At 38.0% G+C, this 14,981-nt stretch overlaps 1 protein-coding gene across 1 annotated transcript in view; it reads left to right on the top strand.

Annotated features, from left to right (window-relative positions):
- PLPPR5 (phospholipid phosphatase related 5) overlaps window positions 1-14,981 on the top strand; it is a 127,131-nt gene that overhangs the window by 91,409 nt on the left and 20,741 nt on the right. The window contains exon 4 of the mRNA XM_068538077.1: window positions 7,276-7,452. Within this exon, the coding sequence (XP_068394178.1) occupies window positions 7,276-7,452 (177 nt within the window). The remainder of the gene's footprint in view (window positions 1-7,275; window positions 7,453-14,981) is intronic.

Here is a 14,981-nt window from a genome sequence, read left to right as displayed (position 1 = left end):
GTTTTAAAAAACTGAAATTAACTAATATTAAAAATGCAGTCCCTTGGTCCCACTGTCCACGTTTCCAGTGCTCAGTAGCTCTAGCTAGTAGCTACCATATTGGGCAACATAGCTCTAGGATTTCTCGTGTGTTATTCAGTGTGTCAGAGAAGGACATGCCATAAGAGAAGGGCCAACATCTATCTCCCCATTTCCCTGTCCACTAGCTCCTGGTAGCCCCCACTCTACTCTCTGCTTGTATGGGTTTGACTATTTTAGATTGCACATATAAGTGAGATCTTGCAGTATTTGTCTTTCCTCGCCTGGCATATTTCACTTAGCATAATGTCCTTCAGGTTGATCCGTATTGTCTCAAATGGCAGGACTTCCTTCTTTTTTAATCCTGAATAGTATTATATCTATACATACCACACAGATATAATGTATAGCAATGTAACTACACTGTACTGTATACTTGAAATTTGGTAAGAGAGTAGGTAGATCTTAAATGTACACATACACACAAAATGGTAACTATGTGAGGTAAAGGTTACATTAATTAGCTTGATTATGGTGATCACTTCACAACGTACACATATATAAAAACAGCAAGTTGTATACCTTAAGTATATCGATTTTTTTAATTTGTCAATTATACCTCAATAAAACTGGACAAAGAAAAGAGAGATGGGCCAGTACCAATTAGAAAAGGAAGACAATGTTTGGCTTCAATAGTCAAATCTCTCTTTGTCAAAAGAGAACAGGAATTTCTAAATTCCAAAGCTACCTTTACATACCAAAAGCAAAATTTGAAGATCTGTGTATTTTATTACAAAGTAATAATAAAGAGTACATAGGATATAATATAAACAGGATGGTACCGCCAACATATAGGAGGGGAAGGTGGCAGACTTTCTCCCTCCCTCATTCTGTTCCTCTTCAGTGCAGGATGGATGCCCATGATGAAGTTTAGGTCAGTTAGGGGAAAAAAAGTAGCTGCATGCTCTATACAATCTAGGTTTAGTACATAAAATTTATGGCTTCAATATACCACCATTTATTATGCTTCCCCAACACAGCCCTGAAAGGTCTGAATTATGTGTACACAAATCTGGTACAAAGTCCATGGTCTTTCTACCATTGCATTACCTCTCATCACAATTCTATTACATACCCTATCAAATACATTTACATTGCAATTTGGCAAATTTTTTATCATGGATAAGTATGGATATAATAATAAGACTTTCAGGACACTGCACACCTGGCTTAATAAATGAACACTCCAAATTTTGTTCAATGTCTCTGTACCAATTTGCAAATAAATCTCCAGTGGAGTGCCATGGAATTCTACCCTTGACACTGCCTTGTTATTGGTGATCTGTATGGTGCTAAGAAGAAGCTGAGAGAAAGAGGACTAATTTGATAGATGTCAACCTCAAAGGTCAAAAGGGTTTTAACAAGGTGGAATGCTATTTTGAAAACAATTAAGAAATTTGATTTTTTTAAAATAATCCAAGGAATCCAAGATGAGAAGAACTTGGTGGGGCATCAGTCCATGTGAGGATGGAAACAAACAATATGACCAGTAGTAATGCTATGTGGTGATTAAAAAAAACAAAACCCAAGAAACCTATTGCTTCTTAGGCTATATGAAGTAAAGTAGTCAAAACCTGGAAATCAGTTTAAAGAATCCATCCTAACCTGATTATGAATTGTAGATTCATGAGTAAGACTATAGGGTGCAATCCGAATAAACCCACACATTATGGTCAATTAATCTGTGACAAAGAAGGCACGAATATACAATGGAGGAAAGACAGTCTCTTCAATAAGTAGTGCTGGGAAAACTGGATGGCTACCATTCTCTAACACCATATACAAAAATAAACTCAAAATGGATTAAAGACCTAAATGTAAGACTGGATACCCTAAAACTCCTAGAGGAAAACATAGGCAGAACACTCTTTGACATAAATCACAGCAATATTTTTTTGGAGCGGTCTCCTAGAGTGATGGAAATAAAAACTAAAATAAACAAATGGGACCTAATTAAACTTAAAAGCTTTTGCACAGCAAAGGAAACAAAATGAAAAGACAGCCTAAGGAATGGGAGAAAATATTTACAAACGATGCTACAGACAAGGATTAACTTCCAAAATATGGAAACAGCTCATACAGCTTAATATCAAAAAAAAAAGACAACCCAATCATTTTATACATAAGGAGTTCAAGGCTTAGATAGGTTGAATAACTTGTTTAAGTAAGTGACAGAGCCAGGACTCAGACCCAAATCTCATTGGTTCCAGAGCAGGTAATCTAATCACTATGCCACGGTTATCCCTTATGGATCATTTTTACAAATTCCAGTCCATTCATTCATTCACGCATGAAGCAGATATTGATTGGTTATCGTAGTTTTCTTTTGACACCATGACAAAATACCACAAACTTAGGGACTTAAAACAACCCAAAGTTATTATCCTAGAGTTCCATAGATCTGAAGTCCAGCATGGTCTCACTGGGCTAAAATCAAGGTTTCAGCCTGGCTGCATCCCTTCAAGAGGCTCTAGGGAGAATTCATCCCCTGCCTTTTCCAGCTCCCAGAGGCTATCTGAATTCCTTGGTTGGTTGCTCCCTTTCTCCATCGTCAAAGACGGCAGCATAGCATCTTCAGATCTCTTTCTGACTACAGCTAGGGAAGGTTATCCACTTTTAAAGACTCATGTGATTTGGTGACATATTCACAAGTTCCTAGGATTAGAGCTTCGGCATTGTTAGGGGGCTGATATTCTTTCTATCACAGGTGCCTACCCTGTACCAGGTTTTGATCCAGGCAATATGAGATAAACAAGGAGGAGAAAGACAATAGCAAGTAAACACATGCATATGCAAGACAATTTCTGATAGCGTTGTGTATTTTCTGACAATAAAAGAGTTCAAAAATTCACTTTTCCCCAAGCATGCCATTCATGCATTCATTAATTCAACATTTTTGAATACCTACTACATAAAAGGAGTTCTATGCATTTCAGGTAGAATGGTGAATGGACAGAGGCTTTATTCTAATGGAATATTCTCATGGAGGCAACAGATATACATACACAGAAATGGGGAACATGATTTTAAATAGTGACAAATGCTATGAAGAAAATCCTCCATACTCTTTCTCTTGTGCCTTTGCATTTTTCATTTATTCGTTCTTTTATTCAGTAAGTCTAGTAAGTCTTTTAAGTGCTTACTGTGTTTCAGGCAAAGTGCTAACTAAGCTCAGGGCTTACAGTGCAGACTCCAGATTTGGCTTCTGTGTCCTCACTGTAGTGAAGGGAACAACTCAAATTAGTATAAACCACACATTGTGGTAAGTGTTCTGGGAGAGGACGACGCAGGTGCTTGGGGAGCGCATAGCAGGGTTACGAATGCTGTCCCTGGGTCTAGGACACCTTTTCCCCCCATTTCCCCTTTGCCGGGAGCTCGTACTCATCCTTCTGGATCCAACCTAGATGCCTCCTCTTTGAATAACAGTTTCAGATGTATAGTAAGTGCTTAACAAACACAAACATTTGTGTTTTTATTTTTGTTTTATACTAGTATTGTTTTAAAATTGTACAGTGCTTTCTCATTTACCCAAGAGATAGATTAATATTCTCACAAGTGAGTCCATTCACTTTACTACGTGGGCATTGAGATTATATTTAGTAAAAGCAAACAAGTAAGCGAAACCCCTTTATATGTGTGTCAATTATTGTATATATTGTATAAGCAAGGAAAAAAAATGTGTAGAAGAATATACACCTCGCTGTTAGCAGGTAGCAAATGACTGGTTTTAACTTTCTGCATCTTGGGGCTAATAGATATTCATGGGATTGATGAATAAGAACTGCCTAATAATGGCTAAATGGCTTGGCCTATAAGGTAGTGAGCATTCACTGACCCTTGAGGACTGAGCAGATACCATCCTGCTCAGATTATACACCCTTCTGTTTGTGTTTTATTTTAGCTACATTTTGACATCTGGTTAACCTAGATGGTTTCATAAGTGAATTAAAAACCAAGAGAGCATAAATAATCAATTCCTGTCCTGTGTCCAACTTGCTTAATAGATTCTCATGCTATAATTTCCTCTTCTGCAAATTAGGTATAATAGACCTTCTGTAAGGATAACACAATTAGACTGGCTAAAAGGCACTTACAATCATAAAGTACCAAAAAGTTCCCTAGTACATATAAGTGCAAACTCAAATTTTTCTTTTGTGATATCCATGTCAACTCATTATGCTACAGAAAAATCTGTGCATTATAAAGCACTACAGTGATCCACTTTAAAGTTGAAATTATTTGAAGAAATGTCGTCCTTCTCCCATAACGCTTAAAATTCAATTTTCTTCTATTCTGGTTCTGGACATTAAGTGGGGATCTGGTGGGGGAAGAGCCAAATCCCAGGCTATTCCTAATATAGAAGCCTTTTCATGAGTTTGCATAGTGGCCAGACTGTGTCTTGGGACCCTTTATAAACATGCTTAAGTCATAGAGCATCTTAGGAATGAACTCAAATTCAAGAGACACTTCAGAGGATTGTAGCCCAAGGTCACAGATTACTATAGGCCTACACAACTTGGATAAGTTAGGGCTGAGCTCTATCTGTGATGGCCTCTGGAGTTGAAGGAGAAGGCAAATGTTTTCCAAAGCCATACAGATTCTGTAGGAGATTTCCCACACAAACCACATATATACTACTTCCTACTTCTTCCTAATAGTAGAGTATAGATGTAGCCTCACTGCTATGTACTATGGTGGCCTTCTTTCCCCTATTTTTAATTTCATTTCTCTTGCATTCACTTATACTTAGCTTATGTCCATTTTCTCTAGGCAAGAAATCAATCAAGAAAGAAACGAAGGTTAAAGGCACCAAAGTGCTTTACCCCTACTTCCCATTGACATCTCTCCTTCTCAAAAGTGCCACCCCCAATACTTAAGTTGTATATTCTTCATAGTAAGCTTTGTCTTGAGTCAATTTTTTCATCTATAAAATGAAGGTAATGATGATTTCTTACTAATATGGTTATTTTGAGGATTTAATAAGTAAAGTAAAATGCTTAGAACATTGCCTTGAACAGCCATCGCTCATTAAATCATAGCTATAATAATTATTAGCGGTATTAATACTATTCAGTTATCATTTCACATTCATTTTGTTTTAATAAGGATGTGATGTCTTTAGCGTTCTGACAGATGTGAAGAAATGCAAAGGTAAGAAGTCAGTAATCAGCCGCATAGCTGTTTTACAGAAAATCCCACAAGCAGCTCAAATTTCACTCCCTGTTTATATGCACGAGTCAAATAAGGAATTACTCTATTAGGTATGTCACTGGATACCTGAAGTGGTGTGATATTCTTGCCTTGTTGCTCACGTGGGCAAAACTCTTTAATATATTCTCTCAGAATGGCAAAAGCACCATTTTCTCTTTCTCATCTCCTCCTATTTCCCTCTCATGTATACTTATTCTTCTTAACTGAGATTATTTAGCCCTTTCAAGCACAGGCTTAGAATACACAGACATAGCTCTGAAGGTCATAGGCCCAAAATGGAGATAATCCAGCTCTTTTTTTTCCTAGAGTATCGGGACCAGGGATAGATTGCAAAGAGCTAGAACTTGGCTAGGTAGAAGCCTTGTATCACATGAACTGTTTAAATATTCATACAGTGTGTACTGGCAGCTAACAGGGCTGCAAACTTGCCCAGAAAAAAAAAAAGAGAAAAGATAATTACTGAATTTCATAGCATTCTAAAATGGCTGCCATGAACTAAAAGCATAAGTGCTGATTTTGGTTTAATCTCTTAGGCAAATGTATTTTTTATTCAACTGAGGACAATAGGCAAGTGGTTATACGCATTTCTAAGTATTTTTCTGATTATATTATCAGTATCAGATTCTGACATTAATATCATAAAAACTGATTGTACTGTCAAAGCCATCTCTTTTTTTTTAACGAACATTGCCCTTTATTTATTTTTTTTTTAAATTTTTTATTTCATTTATTTATTTATTTTTGGCTGTGTTGGGTCTCTGTTGCTGCAAGTGGTCTTTCTCTAGTTGTGGCAAGCGGGGGCTACTCTTTGTTGCGGTGCACGGGCTTCTCATTGCGGTGGCTTCTCTTGTTGCAGAGCACGGGCTCTAGGCGCATGGGCTTCAGTAGTTGTGGCACATGGGCTCAGCAGTTGTGGCTCGCGGGCTCTAGAGCGTAGGCTCAGTAGTTGTGGCGCACGGGCTTAGTTGCTCCGTGGCATGTGGGATCTTCCCGGGCCAGGGCTTGAACCCGTGTCCCCTGCATTGGCAGGCGGATTCTTAACCACTGCGCCACCGGGGAAGCCCCAAAGCCATCTCTTTAATAATTACTTTACTAGTGACTTGAAATAATAACTGACACATTTCCTTCTCAGTCAACAGATTCACTTATATAGGAACACATGGTTTAAGTTATGAGCAATTGAGCTGTAGAATGAATCAGATTGGGGGAAAGACTGGGTTTTTTGAGCATGGTGGCTCACAACTTGAAGACATTGAATTCTGTGCCATCAGCTGACACTTAACTGTTCCTCTTAGCATATGTGAAGATGCCAAAAATGTAGGTGTTTACTAATTGTTTTGTTTTGGCTTTAGCTGACACATTTCCCCCATCATAGTTAAATTTTTTTTGTTGTCCTAATGCTGGTTGATAAAATTTGGTTAAAACAAAGTAATTTCACAGTTTCAGGTAACAGCATAAAAGCAAGCCTTGGCACTGTATTGAACTCTAAATTCTTTTTTCAAAGTAGTATCTGTTTAGTGGAAATCCACTCCATTTTGTTTTTTATAGCTATACTCACAAGTTCTAATTTTTGTAAAGTGTGCATCCTCTCCCTATGGTATACAAAAATGTAAACATTAAAAACATTCATTCATCAGTTTTCCCCTTCTAATAGTATTGATCTAAAATGTAAATTCAGATGAAACAAGAATAAGTACATTAAAAGTTAAAAAAAAAGTCACTTGGAATGTCTGCACTCAGTATCTTAGATAATTACTATTACATAAGAATTGGCCATTAGTCAATATAAGGTAAGTAAAATTAATCACTACTTTTAAACTCTACTTTTAAGAAACTTCTTTCAAAAAATTCATAAACTTCAGTTAATTATTTGAACTATATAGGCATATCTATGTCAATAAATATATATGTGTACAGACACATATATGAGGTGTATATCAAGGAAATACGTTCATGGAAAGTCATGTTTTTCATTTACTATTTCAGATGTACATTACCAACACAATCAAAGCCAAAGGAACAAGACTTGCTAAGCCCGTTCTATGCCTGGGCTTAATGTGTTTGGCCTTTCTTACTGGGCTCAACAGAGTAGCAGAATATCGAAATCATTGGTCCGATGTGATAGCAGGCTTTCTGGTTGGAATATCTATAGCAGTATTTCTGGTAAGTACAAATTTCTTTAAATATAATTTGTTTCTTAATTAACGTGTATAACCACCTATTAGAAAATACAGGTGTGAATCACTGGGTTTAGTTGTCAAAAGGTGGTATAGCAAATAGAAATATATATGTTTTAAGTCGTTCGTTTCTTCCTGCTCCCTCGTTTATTCTGCCTAAGGTCAGGTTTGGGGGTGAAGAAAACGCATTGGATTGGCCAAAATGTTCATTCGGGTTTTCCATAACATCTTACAGGAAACCTGAACGAACTTTTTGGCCAACCCAATATATTCTACATTTAAAGGTGAACAAAATATTTTCATGTAAAATGGAACGGGGCTAAAAACACTCATGCCTCCCCAGATGGTTTTTTAAAACTGGGTTGTTTGAATATTTTAAAAGTTTCCTCATGGCACTTTGCATCTTGGAGTATGTAGACCATCCCAAAGTGCCCTGGTGCCTCGGCACAGTACTCTCAGTGAGCCGCCAAGTCTCAGCACCTGATAACAGGTGAACCTCACTTGTGACTAAAAACCCAGGGATAGTTTCCAAGACAACGTCACGCAAATCAGATTTTGCCAAGGAGTGAAGAGCATACGTAGTGACTTCTGATGAAGTCATCTCTACTCTTATGATAAAATCCCCTTGGAATATTTCTATAGGTTTTAGTTGTTGGAAAATATACTTCAGTCTGGCTGTAGAATTAATCAATCCATTATAAGTATGGATATTTTACCCAGATAGAAAAATGTGTAGACTACTGTATAGATCAAAACATATTTTTGCATTGACACATTATAAGAAACACTGTATTTTAATTTTAATTACATTTAAATTGTTTCTCCAGAGTAACTTTCCTTCTTCAGCTTTTTTTCACTAGTTCATAAGCAGTAAGCAAAAACTTATATGAACCTTTCTTCTACCAAAGATTTGGGCACTATCTATGTGCCGGGCATTTTAGGAGGTTATTTCTTCTGGAACTTCCTGTGGTAAAGTGGTGACTATCCCCTGATCCCTCTCTAGACCCTGTGCTGCTTTTCTTGCTGATGTCACTCCCTCTGATGTCCAAAGTCCTAGGAGACTTAGGCTCACCCCCCTTGGTTTCCCAGAGATATCCTGTAGCCTCAGGAAAACTGGGGCCCACCCACGCTTGGGCCAAAACCTTTCCCTTGCTGTCACTTATCACAATTGAAACAGGTTAACTTTTTATAAAACAAAACAAAACAAAAAGCATCTTACATAAATCCTAAGAAAATAATCATAGGCAGGGCAAAGAGCATACCAAAAGCCAAAGTTTTAAAACACTGCTGTCAGATGTAACTGCGTGTCAGCTCTACGGGTCCAGAACATCTTTGCTAGCATCTCATCAGGCTTCGTCTTATCCTCCTGTGGCTGTTACCATCTTCCCTTTACTGCCAGTGAACGTCGTGACACCCTGCGTTGCAAAATCTAGAGCCCTCATGTCTTCCCTGTCGCTTCCTTATCTGAGAACCATGTGGTGAATGATGAGTTGGACTACAGATCCCCCTTGGGTTCAAGACCCTCCTACTGCACATATTTAGAACATTCCACAGGCCCCTTCAGACATTCCCACGCACCCAGGAAAAGGACCTTATAAAAAGGTCATGTGAAAATGCTTCAACCACGTTAATGACTAAACAAGCTTTTATACGTTCATTCCCAACTGTTTATGAATGTGAGTGCCTACAGGTGCCAGGCAAGGTGTCAAGAACGGGGGCTGCAAGGAGGCTCAGATAAACATGACCTGTCTTCTGTGGGAATCTGTTTCCGGGGTCAGGCAGTAGTAGTCAGGTTATTCCCTCAAACATTCCCTCCCTCTCTTCCTTCATGAAACAAACATTTACTGAGACCCTATTCTAGTCCAGGCACTCTGCTTGGTGCTGGGAATAAATACACGAAAAAGATACAATCCAGGTACTCAAGTAGATCGCAGTCAGGTGGGACAGAGTGGACACAAAGAGTTCTATAGAGGGTAAATGTAATGGTAGAGGTACATATACTCAAGAGATATACCCTGTTGGGATTAGGGACAAATCAGAAAGAGGAGATAATTTATAAACTTGAAAAGTTCGTAAGGCAGGTAGGTCTAGCCTGGGACATAAGGAATGAGGGGCAAAGAGCACAGTGCACAGAGGCAGTATGAAATGCTTCATAAAATAAGTATGTATGAAGCCTCTCCTATAGTCTAGGTCCAAGGCGCCATGTGCATCTGAGAGAACATGGCACCCGGAAATGGTACCATTCATCCAGCTCGAGTGACGAGAAAGGGGAATGGAAGAGCACACAGGGGAATTCCCTGAATGGCCTTGTGTGTTATGACAATAACTTAGACCTTTGTTTAAAAACGTAGGTGATTTGGGAGCCTCTGTCAGGGTCCAAGTGAGTTGAAACAGAGAAAAACAGCCTGGTTGAATCTGAATCCCAGCTTCTTTATCTACTCAGTTTGTGCCGTTAAGCAACCCTCAGTTTCTTCCTCTTTAAAGGAGGCTATAAACAGCCTCCTTAAAGGATTATTGTAAGGATTTATAAAGGTTAAACAAAATGGTGTGTATATTCAGTGCATGGCCACATGGGTGGCTGAAATAATTTCAGTAAGTGAGAGTTTGTTTCCTGTCAGTCCTTTTACTTCCTGATAAGATTTGTGCTTTGGGGAAAATATGTTTTCTGGAAAATAAAACTCCAGGTGAAGATAGAGGAGACAAGTTATGCAGAACCAGGGAAATAAGATGGCACAAATCGGGCCTCTGAGGGCACAGAGAGAGGGGAGGCTATCGGGAGGTATTTGGGAGGTGGAATGTTTTGGAGCTTGATGGAACATTGGAGATGATGAGGGTGAAGCAGGCAGCAATCTATGATGATTATCGGATTTCTCATTTGGGCAACTAACTAGAATATTTATTTCAAGCAGTGACTACAGCTCTGGCTTACAGTATGCTGGGGTGTTTCCAGTGATCCTGCAGTGTGTGCAGATCAGTAAAATGATTCCAAAATAAAATTAACACTAACCTACTCCAAGCCTCTGCGTGTCAGTTGAAGGCATTCACATCCCCCATCACGCACACCTGGTGTCTAGCGTTTGCCTTTGACTCACTCTCCTCCTTCACCCCCACACCCAGTGGTTGATCTAGTTCCAGTTCGTTTCCACTACAGAGTCTTTCTCCCATGTCGTATTTCTGTACTGTTCTGACCATAACCTCTCGATTTTAGAGATCAAAACTTCTTTCCTCTATTATATCAACGGTTTCCTAGCTGCCTGCTCACTTCAGACTCTCCTCCAAATACCTCACATTCTGCTTCATACACATGATAACCATAATTCATTGCCAATAACAAAGCAAAACAAACAAACAAAACCCTCTTTCCTGCTGCATTAAATCAGACACTTCCATTGGACTTCTGGGATCCTCCATAGTCTGGCTTCACTCTTCCCGGCCAAGTTTATGTTTCCCTCATTACAGTGGAACTCCTGCACTTGGAATCCAGTCAGTTTTCTTCCTCTCTTACACAGATAGGCTCTGTCCGGCCTGTACGTTGCCTCAGCTGGAACACCCACTCCTCTGTACAGTTTAGAGAGCAAAACAGGAGTGCGAGTCAGACAAACCTAGGTTGAATCCTTCTGTTGCCACTTTTTTTTTCGCCACTTTTTTTTTTTGACACTTTTGCTGGATGTGTGACATCATACAAGTCACTTAGCCCCTCATCATCCCTAAAATAGTGAGGCCTCCCCTGAACTGTATTTAAAGTGATGACCCCTCCCCAAGGACTCCTTTTCTCATTTCCTATTCACTTTTCTCCACTGCGTAATTCAACTTTTAATATACCACATATAATATTTTTGCTTTTGTTTTTTGCTATCAAACCCACTGGAATGTAAGCCACTCACAGAGAAGGTGTTTATTTGTTTTCATCACTGTGTATTCTCAGTACTGGGTCTGGTACATAGGAGGTTCTCAGGAAATATTTAATGAATGAATGAATGAACTGTTTTATTTACTTCCCAGAGCTCTTTTGAGGATTAAGGGAAATCACATATATAATAAAGGCTGTCGAGTGTGTGGTACAGAGAAGGCTTTAGGTATCATGGTCTTCACCTTTGATGACTGTATTCAAATCCTTTATGCACTTGAGATTTTTCTTAGACAAATCCCAGCTTCCCCAGGAAGTGTCCCTGATTACATGGTTCTCCCATTTTTCCTGAATTTCCACTGCACTTGAAGTCAGTCCTGTTACAATCTAACAAGTAATTACCTTCTGTAGTAAATTTATTATTCTTATCTCATGTGCCTTTTCTTCAAAGTTAGAGAACACAATCCCCAAGCTTAGGAAAATACAAAGCAAGTACTAGTTGAACAATAGCTGTAGATTGACTAATATTGTTTTATAAAAATGTGTGCCTCAAAGCACTTACAATAAAGATGCATCTTAGTGTCCAGCAGAAAAGTTCAAGTTTACTGAGCCAAAGCAAAAGCTTGTCGGGTTGACATATGTAATATCATAATAATCATATAATAGGAATTATTTGAATACTCTTTACTATATTAACTCAATTAATCCTCATAACAGCATGTTGAGATGTAGTTATTATTGTCCTCATTTTTCAGATAAGAGAAACAGGTCTCGTTATATTAAGTAACTTGCCTGGGCTCACAAAGTTCGAAATGAAAGAGCCCAGGATTAAGCCCCAGGCCTGTTTGACCCCAAAGCCCATGCACATAGCCCCATACAACAGAGATGTTTTATTTGCCACAAGGAAGAGGGAAAATGATCACAGATGAATCAGATTAATTTATTATCACTACCGGAAAAAGGAAACAAACATCTATGTGTAATGGTGACTTAGGAGTGTCATTTTTTGGAAGAGAGGGTAGAATTACACTCACGGAAACCACTAATGTAAAAATAGAATGTTTCAAAAGAAAATCACTTTAAATTATACAGGAACGTTAGAAAATTTGAGAATTTTTAGGCTGGATACATACGTGCTCATTCATTAATCTGTTCATTCACGGTGGCACTGAGAATACAATAGTGATGAAAAATAAAACCGTGTCTGCTACCATGGAGCTGATAACCTTGAAAGAGAATCACATCAACCAAAATACTATGCTAACAGATGTATAATTTCATATAGAGATAGGTGCTTGGCTGAAAAGAATCACAAGTCCTTGCCAACAAGCAAACAAACAAAAACAGCCTGGCGTCAAGGAAGACTAGTAAAGAAGTGGAGGGGAGATGGCGATAACCACAGATGAGTAAGATATGGTGCCCAAAGACAGTGGAGATGAGTATTCCAAGCAAAAGGCAGTGAAAGGGAGCAGAAGGTGTTTGGATAACCAAGAAGGAAGGTTGAAAGGCGGGCCAGAGTTTACACTTTAAGAGAAATGAGAAGCCAAGCCACAAAGTGGTTTTAAGAAGGTTGACATGATACAATTTGCATTTTGGAAAGACCATTCTCAATTCTTTGTAGAAAGGGATCAGAGGAAGCCAAGATTGGATTTAGGGAGACTTTAGAAAGCCATGCAGGAATTCAGGCAAGTGGTGGTGATTGCTTAGTCGATGGAGTCGGTGTCGGAGATAGAACAAAGCAGATATAAGAAATCAAAATCTTTAGGAAGGAAAATTGAGCAAATTGAGTGACTGGTTGAGTATAGGAGGTGTCCAAGTTGTCAGCCTCGTGCAACTGCATTAGGGGAACAGGAATGTGAGGGGTATTGCCTTTCCCTGAGAGAGTCCAGAAAAAGATCAAGTTTTGGAGTAGGGCCAGGAGATGGGCGCATCTTGGGTTTTATTTTGAACATTTGTTGCATTTTTCATACCTTTGCCAACCAAAGAAATGGAGCTAACTTGCTAATCTATTGCAACCTCTTCACTTTCAAATTGAGAAGACTGAGACCTAGAGGACTGTTCAAGAACTTACAGACTCAGGATCAAAAAAACAGGTCAATTGCTTTTCTTTGAGTGTTTTTCTAATAGGATATCAGTTTCATACTTGTGAACGTTACAAGACTTACTAAATATTTGAATATGATTCTAGGGAAGATTTGGTAATTTCCTTCCTTATGATTTAAATAATAACAGTAATGAAGAGTAATCATTATGCTAATAAATGCTTTAATGAATATCCACTCTGTGTTAGGCAATTAAATATTTCACATGTGAATTCTTAGCTGCTTCAATGGGGTGTTGTCCTGACCCTCAATTAAGGCAAAGAGATAACTGATAATACCTTTCAAAGAGTTTTCCAAACCTAAATAGCATAAAAAGCAATTATACTAATTTCAGTAGCCCATATTAGCTCTAGATGAATCTTTCTTCATCTGATGACTTCCTTTTGTCTATGTACATAGTTATTTTAGCAAATTTTAATTCAGAAGAATTTGTAGCAATGTTTTTCATCTGCCGATTTTCCATTAATTTATAATATTAATGAAAAGGGAAATGTGAGTGTGTGTGTATATATTTCATGAAATGGGTATGAAGCTGCTGTTTGTTATGCTGTTGTTGGCTAAAATTCTTGATTATATTCTTTGTGCTCTTGGCAGTAGTCAGTTGGCAAACTACAGCCCATAGGCAAAATTTGGTCTGCTGCTTATTTTTTCTTAAACTTTTTATTTTATATTGGAGTATAGTTGATTAACAATGTTGTGATAGTTTCAGGTGTACAGCAAAGTGATTCAGTTATACATATGCATGTATCTATTCTTTTTCAAATTCTTTTCCCAGTTAGGTTGTTACAGATTATTGAGCAGAGTTCCCTGTGCTATACAGTAGGTCCTTGTTGGTTATCCATTTTAAATATAGCAGTGTGATAAGTTGTATTGGGACACTGATATGCCTATTCCTATATGAATTGCCTCTGGCTGCTTTCACACCAAAATGGCAGAGCTGAGTACTTGCTGCAGAGATTGTATGCCTGCAAAATCAAAAATATATACTATCTGCCCATTACAGACAAAACACTATCTATTTGTCCTTTGCAGGGTCAACATTTGATAGAAGGATTATCAAGTACCCATCTCTAAGCCTTTGCCATCCCTTACTTTAAACATCTTGATGGCAGTGATGAAGCTGAAGTATCAAATTATCAGGCTTTGATCTATGCTTCCGATCTGTAATTATTCAAGGAAGTGGAAGGATAATAAGTATATAGCAATTTGCAAGGAAATTTTTTTTCTGAGATAAAGTCTCAGAGTATGTGTTATTTTGTAGATTTGAAAATTTTATTTAAAAACTGGAGAGTAACCAAGATCTAATTGGCCTTTGAAAATATTCAGTAATGAGCCCTACTAAAGGAAAGGCTTTCCAATGGAGGATTTGTGAAAAATATACAGTATAAATTTATACTTGTATATTAAGCATTTATTTTTTAAATGAATGTTAGGTTATAAACTGCAAGTAAGTTCTATATTTTGGTTTGATAATAGAATATAAAACCTAGAAAAAGAAGGCTCAAGAATAGCTTACCCATTAGTTCAATATAAGCAAATAATAGCAAATAATTTTCCTGTACTGTT

Source organism: Eschrichtius robustus, chromosome 3 (genome assembly GCF_028021215.1).
Source record: "Eschrichtius robustus isolate mEscRob2 chromosome 3, mEscRob2.pri, whole genome shotgun sequence".
Taxonomy (NCBI): Eukaryota; Metazoa; Chordata; class Mammalia; order Artiodactyla; family Eschrichtiidae; genus Eschrichtius; species Eschrichtius robustus.
This window is presented reverse-complemented; position numbering and strand designations above follow the sequence as displayed.